Below are 18610 nucleotides of genomic sequence, written 5' to 3'. Positions count from 1 at the left end.
CAAATTGGTACCATGATAGTACCCTCTTTTTATGATGCTAGACACTAGTCATTTTCATTGTTCATACCATTTGTACACAGTTATTGACTATCGCCTTCTATGTAGATACTATCACATAATTAGTCACACTCTAAGTCGAGATGACTTTCACTGTAGAGTGTAGTAAGGTACTAACTCAAAGCTAATCAACTGTGCCTATTTAGAAATTGGCACAAATCTTTTCTGTTTCTGCTGAGAAATCTAGTAAATTGGCTATAATAAAATTGCAATTATTATGTTTAACGATTTTGTGCATTGTTAATAAATATACTGTAGTAAAATGTAAATATCAACTTTCTTATTAGTTATTACAAGCAATGATCGTGCGTATTAATTATTGTAATAGACTTTATCATCAATGGGCATTGTCCAAAAAAAATCACATGTACTTTTTATATTTTTTTTCGTTAAAATAGGGTATTTTAAGAATATAAATTAAATAATTTTGAAATTCATTGGCTAGTTTTTTCTCAATAAATTTTTAAAGTTTCGCTCTGACGTCATCATCGGCGGCCAATAATTGACCTCTGCAGTATGTTTTTTCCTTTCAATCTTATTTATAATGGCTGTTTCGTCAAATTTAAGTTCTTATTATGTGAAAGCTGATACGAGAAGCCTACCAAAAGTTCGAAACGTAATGTTGGTCGAATTTATTGCTAATTTAACGCCATTGAAGGTCAAACAAAGGTTAAACATATTTGTACAAAAATATAAGTAACTAATGGGTATTTTTTTCGTTTATATACAGAAAAACGATCACTGACCTTATTCCTCGAAATGTTTTTGTAATGAGCAAAATTAAAAAAAAATGGACAATCCCCATTGGTTTTTTGGTACGGTATATAAAATTATTCTCGTTTAAAAGTATTTCGTACCGATTTCTTATGTATTGGCTACGAAACTGCACAAAGATTATTATTAACCCAAAACTCTTGTTCGTTTTAACTATTCTTGGGTTCTTCTTAAATCATCATTGACTAGCTCATCATAATTGATTTACCATCATTGATTTACTAGAATAAATTGAGCAGTGAAACTCAGCTCAAGATAGATTAATCTTATAATAAAGAAGTATTAAAATAATTGAAAGCTTTCGTAGAAGCATAATTATGTGAGGTCAGATACTGCTAATGCCATCGATCACACTCTGCCTTTTACGTCGTGGTCATTGTTCTAATTATTTATAGTGGGATTCTCACCGTCTGCCGTTCATGCTCATGTATCCATCGTCTTCGGACGTGTGTCCGGCGAGCGGCGAGTCGTCGTCAGTGCCGGGCGTGGCTGGAGTAGCCGGAGTGGCCGGAGTGGCCGGAGTGGGCGGGACGACGGCGGTGGGCTCCAGTGAGCGCGGCTCCCCTTCGTCGTACTCGCTCAGCACCTGGTCCAGCAGCTCCAGCGAACGTTGCACGTCGTCGCACCCGCTGGAAATCATAGGAAATGAAGATAAGTAAACCATAAACCGTGTCTAAGATTACATAGATCTAGTGTTTTTAAGGCTGTTAAGTTAGTTAGATAGTTTCAGTCAAGTATTGGTGATGGGATTGGAATATGACTATCAGAAATTATAAAGTAAGTTTTTACTTTTCAGGTAAAAAGTAAGTCTACGATTTATATTCCATGTATAAATTTCAGAGAAGTTGATTCCTAGTCGAGTCCACTTCTCGTACGTAGTTTGGTCGCGTTACATCAACACGTCGGCCCAACACGACAGATCACACTAATTATTATTATTATTAACATTGAATTGACATGATCCGACCAAATGACGTTGGTATGTCAACTGCCCAGGAGTCAATTTCCTCGATGGTACAAGATATCAAAAGCTTCAATGAACCATAATGTCCAAATTCCAATTTAGATCCAACTCGAAGACACTTTTTCCAATACCTATATTCATATACGATAAAACATACAGAGAAAACAAAGGAAACAGTTAATAGTCAATTGAACTTATTTCTAGCTCGCTGGACGGCAAAAGCTTCGCAATTTAAACTAGATTAGAAGAATACTCCTAACCTACTTGTACCGTTCGAGCTAGTCACTTAATATTGCCAGGAATCCATTACAGTTCGAATCCATTTCAATCTTATTGTGATTCAGTATAATATATCCCGCGTATACTTATTGAACTCATCCAGCAGTAATATTGAAACTTATTTCTACGTAACTTTTACTGATTCCTCTATTAACTAAATCCTAAGACCTTTTGTAACATCGTAGGTTATGGAGAGAAAATAATTACGACAACTGTAAGCTTAGTGAACGTTGTACCTTACTTCTAAAATCTGTGGTTGTACCTAAAGTCTAATTATGTGCTTGAGTTTTATAAGATAACATCGAGAAGTACCTACTTAAAAATGTAATTACAGATTTTTATAAGGGTTAAAGTCGTTGGCGAATAACTTTGCCCGTAAAATCCGTTCTGTCATTAAATTTGGGATCGGTCATTTAGGCTTTTCTCTACTGAAACCGTCATACTTAATCCCTATAATATTATAGAGTAGGCTTTTCAATTCGTTCAAAGGTTTTACAGATGACCTCCGTCCTATAAATTATAATCCGTCCTATAAATTATAATCTTACATGATACATAATAATCTTACATGATTCATTAAATTCTCTTTATATACGACACGGACAGTACTATAATCGTATATATGAAACAAAATATAATTATTTTGCATATCGCCTTTTTCAGTTTTCTTTATGATATTTTTGTCATGTTACACAAATATTACACGTGTATCCCCTAAGGGTACTTCTAAATTATTACACGCTTCAGCCTGTACTTAAAAACAAAAGAAAAATATAAAATGAAGTGACCTTTTTCCTCACATGAGCTCTCGAATGTGAAAGAAGGTGTGCCGATAAGTACGTATTATATGAGTGGAAGTGGGTCCCGATAGAGAGTTTCTTACATCACAGACGTGGAGGGCTTCATTAGTGTTCGCCTCTAATGATCTCTGGAGCCCGCTCTCGTTCCGCCTAAGTGTTATTTTTATAGTACATTGAAAATTGCGCCGTTTATTTAGAAGTTTTTTATCTGTACAGCACAGTTTTGCTGCAATTGCGTATCGTTATAAAAATAAAAATATTGCCAGCAATTTCAAACATTGTTTCGATAATGCTGTAAGTTTAACGTGCGTGTGGTTACGGTGCTGTTTTTGGAGCACGTGAAGTGGTCATCATTCGAAGGCTCCGATATTTTAATAGGAGCGTGAGTCGTGCGCTCGCTCCTGGCCTGGATAGGCGCGTACTGTAGGTATGGCGTCTCGCATTGTATCGCCCGGCCTGCCACAAAGCAGAGCACTCACCATGAGTGCCGCGGCGGGCGCGTGCTCGCCTTTGTTTTATTTCACCCACACTCCTCCACTTTGGAAACTTTTAAGGGGGACTTAAATCGTGTTCCTCCTTTTTAACTCGCCCGGTTTACGTTGATTAGTCGGAGCTTCGAGTTTTCTTACGTCGTCGTAGTTCTATCGGTGTACACGAGTTGTACAGATAGCTACATTTTCCAGTTAATTTAGTTCGACGTCCGAGCGGCGCGTCGGAATATAAATTATCGCGGTCGTGCGATCTGGAGGATATCTCGATAAGGCGAGGTAGGCGTAAGGCGCTGCTTATGCGGAAATGAGTGCGGCGAGGCGGAAGTGCAACCCCCGGCGCACCCCCGGGCGTCGACCCCAGCTGATGGCCGTGTACGTAGCACGCGCTACGCCGCCCGCTACGCCGCGCCGCCCGCGACATAATAGCGCGCACACAATGCAGACGCGCCGCGCGTAAGCTTTTCAAAGATCAATCAGCCCATCGTAAGTTGGACGAAATATTTTGCGGATTTCATATAAGAGTTCTATGTTGCTGTGTATTTAGCAGTCTTACGATTACATACTTGTTATGCAGTCATTATCATTAGCATGGACCAATTATTATACATAATATTATGTATAATTCCTCTATGATATAAGGTCTTTGTAAGTACCCGTGAACAGTGAACATGCATCTGTAAATTTTGGTTTAATTATTTCACTAACAAAAACGCAATAGAAAAAAATAATTATGGAAGCGGTGACAATTCTCCAACTTAATAGATTTACTGGCTAGTACAGCTGCTCAATTTTAAAGGATCCGAATTGTCGAAGTTCACAACTTGCCCGGAATCCATTTAGTTTTTAAATTGAGCGAAACTTGGTCAATTAAGTACTCGCGGCTTGAACTTCTGTTAGTTGTAGTCGCCGGCGGACGACGCGTCGAGCTGTAATTTCATTTCGACATTGATTTTAAGTTGTCGGTAACCGATAAAATATGCTTAAGAAATATTTTATAGCTGCTTGCTTGTCAAATAATATCGTTGGATTAATATGGAAAATGTAAAAGAATCATGTTATAATTAGCTACTATATTAATGTGGTAATGGTAAAAACATGTGGGTACATTTCGTCAATAAAAACAATAAATTACATATAGACGTCGTCCCACCTAATTTAAATCCCAATTTGAGGATCCTTCAGCTCCCTACAATGTTTAAGAGACCGTATAAAAAGCTTCATTTGCCAGAGCGATTCTTCAGCAATTACAATAAAATTTAATTTTACGACAGTTACTTCTTAAATGTTCATACATTTGTGAGAAATAAAATGTGAAGTCCTCTCGGGTTGGGCGCGGCGGGAAACGGCGGCAATTTCCAGGGTCAAGTCTCGGCGCCAAACGCCCGTAAAACATTACCTGCTTATGACACACATTTACCTCAATTTATTTTATACTCACCTTTACACTTAAACTTTTCTTATCCTTAAAATACGGTGTACTTTTGTTTTGTTGTTAAAATTTTTGCTGTGCTAGATTCTCTTTAAACGAATTTTGTTCTTAGATATAGTGGCTCTATACGTACGTTTTTGCTATTAGGTATGAACTTTGTATGGAATGATTATTCCTTATTGGCTATTGCTGTATTTTGCACCACAACTAGGAAATAATTTTATAGGAAATATAGTACCTATATAATACCTACATGAAAATATTATATCTTTTAAGGAAAATGAATAGATGTGATAAGTAATGTATTTGTGGCGGTACCCACAATTCGCCTAACATTCCTGCATCGCGCTATCGAAGTTTCGGAGAACGGCAAGATATATACAACGTCTGAAATGACGTCAGTGGGCTTCGGCCTGACCGAGCATGCTATCTCGCTCGGTCGGAAGATCTTCCTTTTCGGCCGCCACTAACAACGTTAAATTGGTGACCACCGACAAGAACACGCATCTTTCTGGACATCAATCATCATCAACACTCCCCGCCCCTCCGCACCACGTCAGCAGACATCAAGCATAACCGGGTCGCCTCGACCATAAGCCGCGTTGGGCGTCCGCGCTGGTCGAACCCGTGTCTGGCTTGAACGGGGCAGCCATAGGCTACAACGACCGGTCAATAAGCAGAGCACGGGGTCCCTCTCCTGGTCATTGCACGCGTAGCTTCGGCCCACACCTGACAACACAAGCGCATCGAAGAATACCACAAGGTCTTCGGGGGGGAGTGATGTGGCGGTACCCACAATTCGCCTAACATTCCTGCATCGCTATCGAAGTTTCGGAGAACGGCAAGATATATACAACGTCTGAAATGACGTCAGTGGGCTTCGGCCTGACCGAGCATGCTATCTCGCTCGGTCGGAAGATCTTCCTTTTCGGCCGCCACTAACAACGTTAAATATTCATTCTCTAAACTCTATTAATTTCTTAGTTACTTTGGTGATAAACTTAATGGCTTAGGAAATGCACTCAGCAGTTAAGTCATTCCATTTTAAAGGGCAGCTCACCAAAGTCAAGGTCTGAGATTAATTGCCGGCTATTAGGAGTGGATGTGATTACGAAAATAAATACACTTTAAACAGCGGAAGGAAACGTTGAGACTTGAGGAGGAGCCATAAATCGACGCGTCCGTAACTACACCTTGCCCTGACCACCACGACAGGCAATTTTGCACCTTGCACCCTCGATTTCGAGCTCAAATTCCATAAACAACGTCATCGGCTGCAGGACTTGAAGCAATTTGGAGAGTCAATATTGAACTTGCCAAGTCTAGGAAGCGATGTGTCCCTTTCAAATGAATCAACTAGTGGATTATTTAACATTTCTTCGAGGATTACGGTTTGCTAAATCTGAGCTTTTCTTTATATTATTCCACTAGGATTAAATATTACTACAGAAATAGGATTTGCCTATTTCTATATTAATATTAATGTACAATTGTTTTAATAAATAATGTTTTAGTTGCTTTTTTGTAGCTAGCATAAAATAACTAAATTACTAGCATTTTGCATTACATAATGTGGAGTATGAATTTTTTAATTAATCTGTTAATAAGCTTCCAAAGTTAATTGATAAACGCTGTTAGGTCGCTTTACAGGAACTCCACATGTGCCTAAATATTCCATTTTGTCGGCAATTTCTGCTTGAATAATTTATTAACTTGGAGTAGTGTGAATAGTTGGTGACGCTAACGTCCGCCTAAACGGGCTCCGATTGTGGCAATTAACTTAGATCTCGCTCGCAAGACTAGGAGGTAAATGTAAGGAAACGAGCAGATTTCCTCGGCAATGTTGGTTTTTAGAGCTTTTTAAATTAAATCTTGAATCCGTTAACAATAGAAATAGCTAAGATTCTCCAACAAAAGTGGTAAATATAACGATTTCGCAGATTTACACGTGTATCGTTCACTTAAGTTTCAGCTTTAAGATCTTACGGATTATGATACAGAGATTCATCTCTGTAATAGCATTCGTAGCATTAACAATTAATATGTTGTTTATGGAAATAGCAAATAACAATAAAGACAATATTAAACGTAATTTAACTATAACTTTATTTAAATTCGTAGCTTTTATGTTAGTTTAGTAGGTTGGAAACTAATTTACTTACATGTAACCCTTCCATTAGTATGGTGTTTGATTCCCGACACTGTGATTTGGTGTGCCCTGACAATATTTATGGTCACCGGCGCCTGGGGTTACACCCTAAATCATTAGCGCCGTCCCACTTTTATAGGCGAAGGGCTGATTTGTAGAACTATACCATAGATACTACAATTAGCTTACCTCACCTAACCCTGTTTCATAAATTCGTAGATGTTTTATCGATCGATAATATGAATACAACTAGACGTTGCCCGCAACGACCGCGACATTGAGCCGTTTGTACTATCAGGGAAGTTGATTCCTAGGCAGATGGGAGACCTACGTAGTTTGATTGCGTTACGTCAAATCCAGCTGACAGATAACAATGTTCACATTGAATTGACATGATCCGACCAAATGAGGTTGGTGTGTCAACTGCCTAGGAATCAATTTCCTTGATGGTTCATCGCGCGAAATCATACATTTTTCAGGACAACAAACAATGACAGCTCTTTCGGGACTCAAAGTAAGTAGGTATCTACCGGTTTTGATAAAATTTCATATAACTATATGAAATTTTATCAAAACCGGTTAAGCGATTTAAGCGTGAAGACAGACACAATTTCGCATAATATTTTATATTAGTAAGAAAATGTGGATATTGGTTAGGTATCTCCTAGTAATCTATCTACAACACGCCTGCAAAAGATTTTGGGTATATTTTTCATTATTTAGGGGTACAGGGTATTTTGATATCTTTATCGTGAGTGACGTGTGATCACAACGTTAAGTCGGGGTACAAGATCCGAATAGCACCCGATCTGCACCGCCTGCTGGGGCGAGATAATAAATAATATACAGACTTTAATCGATAAAGGAAAATAAAACACTGTTTACGAGCGTAATCCGGCGGCTTATAAAGATTTGGTTTAGTCGTGAGTCGTGACGCTTTTTGTCGACCGTCATTTCGTTTAATGTGCGTACTTTTACGATTCCCTACTATTTATATTTTCTAAAGATACTTAAACGGAACTGTTTTGCGGTTTGGGATTAGATTCATAAAAGATAAGGTTCAAACATTATATTTTATTTTTTTTAAAATGAACCTCATTAACTTGCTAAATTACTGTTTTAAAAGCTAAACATCATGTAAATTGCTCACGCTTGTCAAACTGAATATAATTGTTACAACGATTATATTCAATTTGACAAGCAAGATTACTCAGTACTAAGTAGTGATGTGTTTTATTACTGAGTGCTTTATTACTGAGTATAGACTATACTATAGACGTATATTATTTTATGATACTCTTTTATCATTAAATAAAAATCCTAAAAATGACGAGTTTGTCGTTATCGCATTTATGGTAGGTAGATTAGGTGTAAGTTGATTACAAAAAGGGAATTCCGAATTACTCACCTCCGACTAGATTTTTAACTTTATGGCGTTTTTATGGTAATTTTAACTTCGTGGAATGCATTTAACATTAATAGTCGGTGAGCTTGTTTGTGTGCTAATTAATGACTTATCCCACGCGTTAATGCTGTCATTAATATTTTGTTACCGTACAAAAATAATTTTATTTCGCTTCGAATAAAAAATGTAATCCCGCCTAATTTATGTCCTACGTACGCACCTAAATATTAACTAGCGGGGCTTCACTGGGCGAAATAATTAGTGTCGTGGTCTGCTTCAATTTCTGAGAAATTATCTGCGTCCTAACTCTCACTCGAAATAGAAATCCGCTTAGGCAAGCTATAAACCAAGAATGGCACGAGCAAAATGTAAGAGGGCAAACATTGGAGGCTTCGGTTCGCGTTCGAATCGCACGCGGCAAGCGCATGGCGCGGGCGGCGAGTGCCACCGCACTCGATTTACGCTCAGGATACAACCATGTTTTTCCACCTGCAATGCGGGATTGCTCGATGACTTTATGAAACTCACGCATGGACGACTTGGTGAAACGTTAAAGGGAGTTTCTCAATATTTAGGTGGGTAATATGTTGAGAGCGCATTACAGTTTTTCACGCGAACATATTTAAAATGTCTAAAGCGTGCCTGGCACTAAAAGTAATTTATCGCAAAACTTTTCTTTATCCTATAACACCTCCCTTTCGGACGTCCCCGTCCAAATAAATAAATAAACTCGTTGTCTAATATAACGGATCGTTAAACACGTCTGCTGCTACAATAATTCAACCTAATCTCGAATGTCCAGTAAAATTATACTCAGCAGATTCGAACAATTTATTTCATTCCGCCAGTAATGCTTTCAAAATTGTATAATTATACTATGAAGTGTTTTCAGGATTTAAAGAGCTAATTTTTGCTCGATAAGTTGGTGCACACTTTCAGGCATTGTAATATAAGCGTGAAGAGAGCGATCGAATGAGGACACTCTTGACTCTACACAGCCTCCTATTTGAAGGAGTCGCTAATAATAAAATGTTTTACGAGTTTCAGTTTTGGAGTGAACAAATGTATTGATCTCTATTCCAGCCAGACGTCGGAGCGTCGCGTCGATGAAAAACTGTACTTGCTCGCCCGCGCCAACTTTATGTCGGTGTTAATAGTCTAAAAGAGTTTATTAGCACTAAAATCAAGACGAAAATCAAATTAAAGAATACCGATATTGAGTCTGAGAAGTTACCACTGCTTTGACTTCAAGTTTAAGTGTCTAAACACACTATGCCGAAGTTCCGCGTGGGAATTTCCGCATGATTCCGCCTGTATTGTATTTTAAGTTACCGATGACACACCATGCCGAAATTCCGTCGCGTTATATTAAGTATGCCTTTGATATTGCTGACGTAATCATTCGGAATTTCCGCCGCGGAACTTCGGCCTAGTGTGTTCAGACACTAACTGTGACAAGCCGTTTAGGTTGTGGAGCGTACCAAAACATAATATACATAATAATAAGCATATTACAGTGACACTCGAATTACATAAGTCATTATAAGTCATAATCCTTCTGCAAGAGTATTTGTTAGAAAATCGAAAGTTTGACTCGCGTATAACAAAAAATTTAGGGATGAATTTTTACATTACACAACATGATCTAACAAGATATTATTTTGATATATTCAAACAGTCATGGGAAGCAAAACAAACGGTAAAGCCGCTTACAAATCGTACCACAAACGATATTAAAATTACGTTCGAATTTTCATGGAACCGAACCAAAGGGCGTGAGTAGTCGTTTGAACTCCGCAACTCTCGACTCGTGACACTTAGAATATAATAAAATAATTTACAGTCATGTTGTCATAACAAGATATTCGGTGAAGACGATTTGTTATGTGAGGGGCTCAGCTCGTACGTAATTACATACTAGATGCGGCGTCGTTACATTCGTCTTGATGGGTGACGTCGGCTTCGCTATAGTGTAACTGCCTTGTTTTCTTCGGGATCTCGAAGCGACCCTCGCATAAAACCCATTACATATGACCTACAAGTCCGGTAAGTGGAGCCAAAATAGAACGTTACATAAACTCCGGAATAAGTACTTTCATATGCATGCAGTCCCTGTAGGCTTAGCTACTAGCTGGCGAAAGTACTATCTGACGTATTTCAGCAGCGATTTAGCTGCCCTAGTAGACAAGTGGCAAGCGATTATCGTAAACGCTAACAAAATGTATGCGATTTGACATACCTAAGTCATCGCTTCGCTAGCGAATACTTATGTCAAATCCCATACATTTTGTGGCGTTGGCGTTGGCGTTTACGATAATCGCTTGCCGCTTGTCTAGGCCCTCTGGTGTTCTCAGTACTACCTTAAGCTACAGGTAGAGTTACGTGTTGTGGTTTTTGTGTAGGCCCTACAGTTTACACAGTAATTCAGACGTGAGACGTCAATATGGCTATTGTTGTTTCGGCGCGTGGAGGGTGTATTGTAATTGAAGCCATCGTGAAAGCGCACTCAGTGGTTTTAGACAGGTTTTGCGATGTTTTTAAGACTGGCAACATTTCTATCGGCCTAAAGTGGCCGTAGTACGTCTCGAACAATAAAAGCTGTTATAATATTAATATAAAATCGCTCCCTCTGTCACCAGGAGTGCGAGGGTAATAGGAGGGGCCCCGAGTAGCAAACATTAAGCAAATGTCGGCGCTTCTCGACAATGGGCGCCGAGACACGGCGGATGCAGCAGATTCACCCCGCTGATTTATTCGTCTGGCTCCGTGTGTTGCGTTAATTCTGTAAATAATGAATTGTCCTCTATCACCGCGCTGATACCATTTATAAACATTGCGGCTGCTTTATATATGACTTCGCGCCTGGAATAGTAATCATCGTGCTGTGGAGTTAGACAATAGCCGTCGAAGTTGCTTATGGAGAGCGTGTATTTCCGTTCTAAATTCTAATACTTGGGGAGGGGAAGAGGGGATTTCGGGACAAGCTCGAGCGTGTATTAATATTTAATATTAAGCTTGTATAGGCTTCCGACATGTGTCTAGTTATCATGGTATAGAAATCAGATTTCTCACGTGGGTTAATTTTTTTTTTAACATTGAAATGTCATCGTGTTTGTCAGATTAAGATAGGGTATGTTTAGTATACCCCAAAGAAGCTTCCATATAAAGTATTCTTAGTACTTCCATATTCCATATAAAATGTCAGTGCATTTCAAAGCTTAGGGACATTTTAAAATATAAAAAAATAAAGCTTCATATTTTCCTAACTAAGCTTCGCAGATATTTTATTTTGCACTAAACTAAATGATTTAGTCCTTGTTGTCTAAAATATATTTATAATTTACCTAAATAAGCAATTTTCTGAATAGATTTTTTTTTTCAAAACTTTAAAATGGCTGCAGTTTCTGAACCCACAGCTAAAATAAAAAACGCTCTTATTATTTTTGTATCAGTTTTACCTAATGTACAAATCCTACTAGGTCTCCATGACGCTCGAGTGACTACACAAATAACACCTTCCCCTCCCCTACTATAACTAATATCAGCCAAATGCGTTTATATAAAACCTGCTTTTTTTTAAATAAAATCTATGAATTACCTAACATTTGATGTAGTTTTTTCGTAAGTCTAGAGCATCTATTTTTTAAACTTTTATTAATTTTACAGTGTAATGTGTTGCACATATAAATGAGATCTTTTACAATTTTAAAATTATATGGATTCCAAAGTATCTAAAAGTAGAATTAAAATTACATTATAACACAACTAATGAAATAAATATTGAATGTACAAATAAAGTTACATATTCAGACATAAAGAAATATATAAAGTACAAAATTAAATGCAATTGGGACATTAATTGGAAATCAGGCAATGTGTCTAAATTATTTTCTATTAGAAGAAATATTTGATAAATTTCCTGTCCACTTTTCGTGTAGAAATGATCAAGTAGTTATAACCAGATTGCGAATTGGACATACAAACATCACCCATATTCACAATATTACTAAGACTGAAAAAAGCAAATGCAAATGTGGATGTTTTCTTTCTGTTTTTCACCTCCTTGTTGAATGTTTGTCCTATAATGTTGAAAAAAGCTATTGTAAATTACCTACCGATCTAAAATAATGTTTAAATGATGAAAATGGATGTATTAAAACTCTAAAATTTTTGAAAATGATAAACTTATACAAATGTATTTAAGTCTTCTGTAATGTATTCTTTGTTGTGGTCGCTAATGACCCTGATGTTAAAGCGACCTTAAATAAATTAATAAAAAAAAACCTGCTTTATCGGATATGGGCTGCAACTGAAATGTTTCATCGTCGGGGATTACATCTCTCTACTTTTATTTCAATGTTGCCGAATTGTAACAATACATAATCAAGTCACGGCACAATGGCACGTGTAATGATCATATTAAATATTTAAAGCCTCAATAATTTTCTTGAATGTAGCAGTTACATTGGCCGATGGAACGTACCAAATGAGATATTCGATCCGCAACAATAATTATTCTCGCTTAGATTTCCATAATCCTCGCACCCCACTCACTCCGTAAGCCCGCTCCTGAATTTGAATGAGTAACTAATATTGTAAATCAAAAATTTTTCGTCATTGTGATTCGCAATTTATGTAACGGCTTAAAGATTAAGAACCAGATTTATGGTAAGCGAAGCGTTTGAACTGCTATTTAAATTCTCATTAGGGCCAAAAACCGGGTCAGCTTCTTTAATAGTATTTATATTTTGCGAAGTGCTAACACAAGCTGTTAATCCTGTGCACCTATCAGTTTTCTAACAGAGGCTAAAGAAATAGTAGATCTAAACACAATTTTTAATTAAGCGGTTCCGTAACGAGATCATGCAAAAACAACCAAATAATGAGTTCTTCTGGGCAGGTAAATATTATTAAACGTCGTGTAATTAGGAAAATCAATAGATGATTGACGGTGGCGCCCCCGCAAATTAGTTGAACCCTATCGTCTGATCCCTGGCGCTTGGAGCTCTTTAAAATTTTGCAGAAAATTCGAACCCCACGTCACGGCGTACCTATCTGCAGTTAATTATCTGGTAGGGGAGCCGAGGGGACGTCGCGAGCGCCAATCTCTCCCCCAGCGATCTGTGGATTTGTCTTATCTCACCGAAGCCCTTCAAATTAGTTTTAATTAAAATCGATGAACATCTGTGATTCAATGTTCAGCTACCTTTGTCTTTGCCGATGATAATGTTAAGCTTTCGATTCGAATGTGTAGAAAGCGTTTACGCTCATTGACGCTTTTGGGGTTTTAGTTTAAATAAGTTTATTTAGTAGTGAAGTAAATACTCAACATCAGAATTATGAATCTACGAAAATTTACCTGAGACTGTGCTAAGTGTTTTATATTTCACAAACGGCGGTCCGGAAAGGGTTATGCTATTACGTACTAAGTGATGTAAGGCATTAAGCTGAGTGGCGGCGAGAGGCATGTAACACGGCACTGAGCAGCTGAAAGAATACTCCGAGAGACCCTCACTCCGAGAGCCATCAGCTTCAAACGAACGAATTAGATTAATCACACCGCTCGGAAGACCAGGTGCTAATGGAAATATGTTGCGGCGTTAAACGCTCGCGAACTCCGCTGAGTTTATCGTCTCCGACTTGCGCTGTTCGTAACCTTACAAGCGTTGTAATCGTATTAGCTTGGAGTTATTAATTTTTGAGTTTCCCTTACTATTGAAGAAAAGTTTTTGTGTGCTGTGCGATCGTAGTACATTCAAGGTAAGGTCAAGAAAGTATTGCAGAATGCAGACAGACAAAGATAGAATTCAGAAACAGTTAAGGCGCTGAAAGTTTACAGCCACTTGATTTATGACTTTCATCTAACGAAACTCCCGCGAGGTCATAAAACTGGCCGAGCGCGACGCTCGCTATTTATTAAACCGTTTAATTAGATATAAATAACTGGCCATTAGCGGTCGCCGTGTGCTCGGGAACAATTAATTACCATCGAGTGCATCAAACATCGATACGACGATCCATCTTGAGTTCGGCTATCGATCACGGAGTCAATTGCCTAAGTGAGCATCGGCATCGATTGTATAGAATGTTTATATAGAGCTCTCCTTATTTTAGCAGACCATAATAAAACTCTTTGTAATTCATAAACAAAGGACGCCAGCGGGCGGAAGTCGAGAACGTAATTCCACAGTTTTAAATAACGGAAGCAAAATATTGCCTTGCACTCATCCAATAAAAACAAAGTTTTTTAAAGAAAAGCTAAAAGCCTTTTCCACGCGCAGTTCAGCCGCCGAAAGGTCAACGACACTGAAATATTCTCGTGCCGGGATTGTTACGGGGAAATGACTCGCATGCAATCAGAATACTAACGCATGTGTTTCTTAAAACCTTAATTGGAAGTTCCAGGGGGAAGTACAAAGCGTACCAACTATCCAGGACATAAAGGATTTAATTAGTACGATCTTAGTTGTTCTAGACTTAACATATATTTATGTTCTCGCTTGATTGATGAAATAAGCTTTCGTATAAATATGCGAGTAATATTATTGTAAAAGCAGTAACATAAATAATGTAAATCCTATTTCTTGCTAGCGGCGAAATTTCTCGCGTCCTGATAATATTTCGCCGATTAAAATCCAAACTCGGAAAATTTATTCAATCAGCTTAAGTCAAATTATTTTCATCCGAAAGCGCAGAAAATATCACCTCGAAATAAATACTTAAGAGAAGCTACCGACGATTATTTTAGCTTTCCTAGACTATTCCAAATAATGTCTCAAACGCGACTTAAGAGATTTTAATAGAAATGGGCTTACAAGGTTTGCATTTACCGGAGAGGGATCCAAATTTAGGCACCGCGGCGCATTCGGTACTGCCTTCGTAGAAAAGCTGCCACGACTTGTAACGGTGCGAGAAAACTCGGCTGGTTGAAATGTCAGTCTTAGTTAGCAATAGTTTGTGCATAGGTTTAAATATTGAAGTCTATATTACTAAGAAGATATAACGTGCTTTAAATTAAACTAGCTGTTTGACCGAGCTTTGCTCAGTATTCGATAAAACACGAATAAAATGACATTTCCTAAAAATGATTCCTAGCTAGATCGATTTATCGCCCCCGAAACCCCCTATATACTAAATTTCATGAAAATCGTTGGAGCCGATTCCGAGTAAACTCACTCACTCGGCGAAACACAGCGCAAGCGCTGTTTCACGCCGGAATTCTGTGAGCCCGTGGTATTTCTCCGGTCAAGCCGGCCCATTCGTTTCGCCGAATATTCTAGTATCACGTGAATCATAAGTTCTACTGCGATACTGCGATTCGGCCTATTACACCGTCAATATTATCACGGAATCATGATAATATTGATGCGTGTAATATGCCCCTATTAGTTAGTAATACCAAAAAAAATATTCAAGACGACAAACATAGGCAATCACGAACGTATAGAGGTATATACGTGCTTATTGCCCATGATCATCTCTGATCATACAAACTGTCTCAGCTCAATCATTGTTACGCATCATGGCCCAACGCGAAGAGGGGATCTATCCTAGTGACGTCATTGTCTGGTATTAGCGCGGCTCACGACGTAAACAATACTCACAGATGTCACAATATAATCTAGTCTGCCGGATCCGCGTCGAGAGGCTTCACTCGAGTGCTAGCTCGTTAGGGCGGGCTCAAATTATCACAGAGCTCTATTACCACTCTCGTGTGCGTAACTTACTTAAAATACACGTTTTACCAGGTGGAGATGACGCCTTAATGTTATGTACCCTCGTGACATATGAATGCTTTTTCATAAAGGGAATTGTTACAGGTATGATAAATCGCGAGATATGTTTTATCTGACTTTTGCTCGTTCGAAAAGAAAGTCACATAAGTGTTATTAAAAAAACAATAGGTATATTCTTAGATTGATCGATAAAAGCACAAAATAAGTACATAGTTTCATAATTCATATTTCGCCACCAACCTGTAATAGGTATTTCCCACAGATTCACAACCTCCAAATCTAGCACTCTATTTTAACATTTACGAGAGAGATCGTAACACCTATTCCCGTCTGTTGTTCTAGTTAACAGTCTCGTTATAAGATAAACATTAAACAGTAACATCGACAAGGACGTCGACAGTATATAAGGTGAAATATCGAACTTTCCCCGGTGTCTGCGGCGAAGTCTGGCGGAGTCTGTGCGAGTCTATGTGAGTCTGGGTGAGTCTGCATGAGTCTGGGTGAGTCTGTCGGCGTAGGGTGGCTCGAACCTTCGCTTTCGTTCACGCACACACCCGCGCTCGACCTTTTCAGTTTTAATATTTTCTTTAATCGATTGTTATTTACTGCCTCAAATCAAAACGATTGTTCCATTTTTGTTTTGCTATAGAAATTTTAAAATAGATCTTTTTTACTGTAAAAATAAATCTGTTTTAATTTTTTACCATATTATGTATACTGTAATATGTTATCTACTACAATAGATACGTTATTTAATTACTTATCAGACAGACTTATTATAGCAGAAATAAGGGTTTAAAATATGAGTCCTGTGCACAAAACAGTGCGTAAACTATGTCAGTAAAGGTACATTAGAAATGTAATGTTTTAAGGCTAATAAAAGACGTCAGTGCTAGTTTACCCCGGGGTTCTTGAACCCCGTGTCAGCGACGTTTTAAGGGTTATCCAGGTTTATAATAGCAGGTGGTCAGCCAAGCCCGCGCTCCATTATGTAAATTGAAGTGTCAGGGTATGAGGTGTATGGATGGTCTTACTATTATTATCGATATTTTTTACCGGCTACCTTCGGTTAAATATGATTCATAGATGATGAACAACTAAAAATACTGCAATTGCAATTTTTATTGACAGTTAACACGTTAGTAAGGGCACTCATTCACTTCCTACAAATAATAAAAACTAAGGAAAGTAACTACCAACTTCAATCGTTTTGAATTTGGTTCCTTTTCAGTTTTCGCACACTAAAATATGGCAATATAGCTACGAAACACTACACTCAAATTGACGAATTAAAGCCGTTGACAATAATTGTCACTTCTATAATAATTACACAAAATTCTTGCATGCATTCGGGTCTCTTTTTGCATAAAGTATGCATTGTATTCGGGTTTTTGTAGAATCGGAACAATTTTTTTTTTACACTCATCCTTAGTTTTTATTATTCGCAGTTAACTTCTCAAATTTAATATTACTATCCCATCATTTTGTTGGATTCGAAGTATCTCCATACAAAATTCCATCAAATACAGTTTAGCAGCATAAGCTTTTCAAATAGGCACCAAACCCACAGACAAGCACATTTTTAATTTATAATTTAATTATTTCCTGTCTGTAGCTCTAAGTAATTGGCGTCACAAAAACATCAAAATGAACGGAAAAATCGAGCATTCATGTCACTCGCGCTAAATGTATGCAATTTATATGGCGCCTTACATGTACGTAAATGTAAATAGCTTTATAGGTACATTTACATAATTGAAAATATAGACGCTGTTTAAATCTTAAATGTGTCAATTAGCATTCACATGTTATGTAATCCACACCATACATGTCTTTATACGTTTTAGTATATTTAAACGAGATAACTTGTACAGGAATAAATCTTTTTCTAATCATGCTTTATTTTGCGGTCTACCAGATTTGGCTAACGATATTGATACAAGATATCGACATTTTATAAATTAAGTCATTAACGCAAATTGTATCACATAAACACCTTTAGCAACATAAATTGACCTTTAGCATGTGTTTAGAAACTAACAGAAATGAACAAGTAATAAGTTTAGAAACGTATTACCTATACATACTTAATACGTAAAACAAAATAATAAGAAAAAAACTCAGAAAAATTAACCTAGTAGTGCACGGCTACTACGAGGTAATCAATAAAATTGACACCACTTGTTAAAATCGGACCAATAAAATTGACACCATTTGTTTAGCCTCTACATTAGTTATATAGACTGTCAAAATCATGACTTCCTTTTCACTTTATCGTGGTCGGGTAATAAATGTTTAAAATGCTTTACTATCTGTGATGTCAAATAAAGTAAATATAACACAGTCTGTTCAGCAAACTTCTGTGAGCAGATTTTCAGCTGACTACGGCGCAGCGCCGCTACGAACTGCTACGTGATCGTAGAGCTGTTCAGAAGATTTCGTGACACGTTTATTACACTGTTTGTTTGAGAACTCCTGCACCTCAATTTACTACTCTAATATTTTATTATTTTATATCTAGCTTTA

At 37.6% G+C, this 18610-nt stretch overlaps 1 protein-coding gene across 3 annotated transcripts in view; it reads right to left on the bottom strand.

Moving 5' to 3' along the window:
* The window catches only part of LOC121727706, a 185469-nt gene that overhangs the window by 42552 nt on the left and 124307 nt on the right, over positions 1 to 18610 (bottom strand). For all 3 annotated transcript variants that reach the window (XM_042115682.1, XM_042115698.1, XM_042115690.1), the window contains one exon: positions 1239 to 1460. In XM_042115682.1, the coding sequence (XP_041971616.1) occupies positions 1239 to 1460 (222 nt within the window). The remainder of the gene's footprint in view (positions 1 to 1238; positions 1461 to 18610) is intronic.

The sequence above is a fragment of the Aricia agestis genome, chromosome 1 (genome assembly GCF_905147365.1).
Source record: "Aricia agestis chromosome 1, ilAriAges1.1, whole genome shotgun sequence".
Lineage (NCBI taxonomy): Eukaryota > Metazoa > Arthropoda > Insecta > Lepidoptera > Lycaenidae > Aricia > Aricia agestis.
The sequence above is the reverse complement of the archived record's forward strand: the minus strand, read 5'-3'. Positions and strand labels throughout refer to the sequence as shown.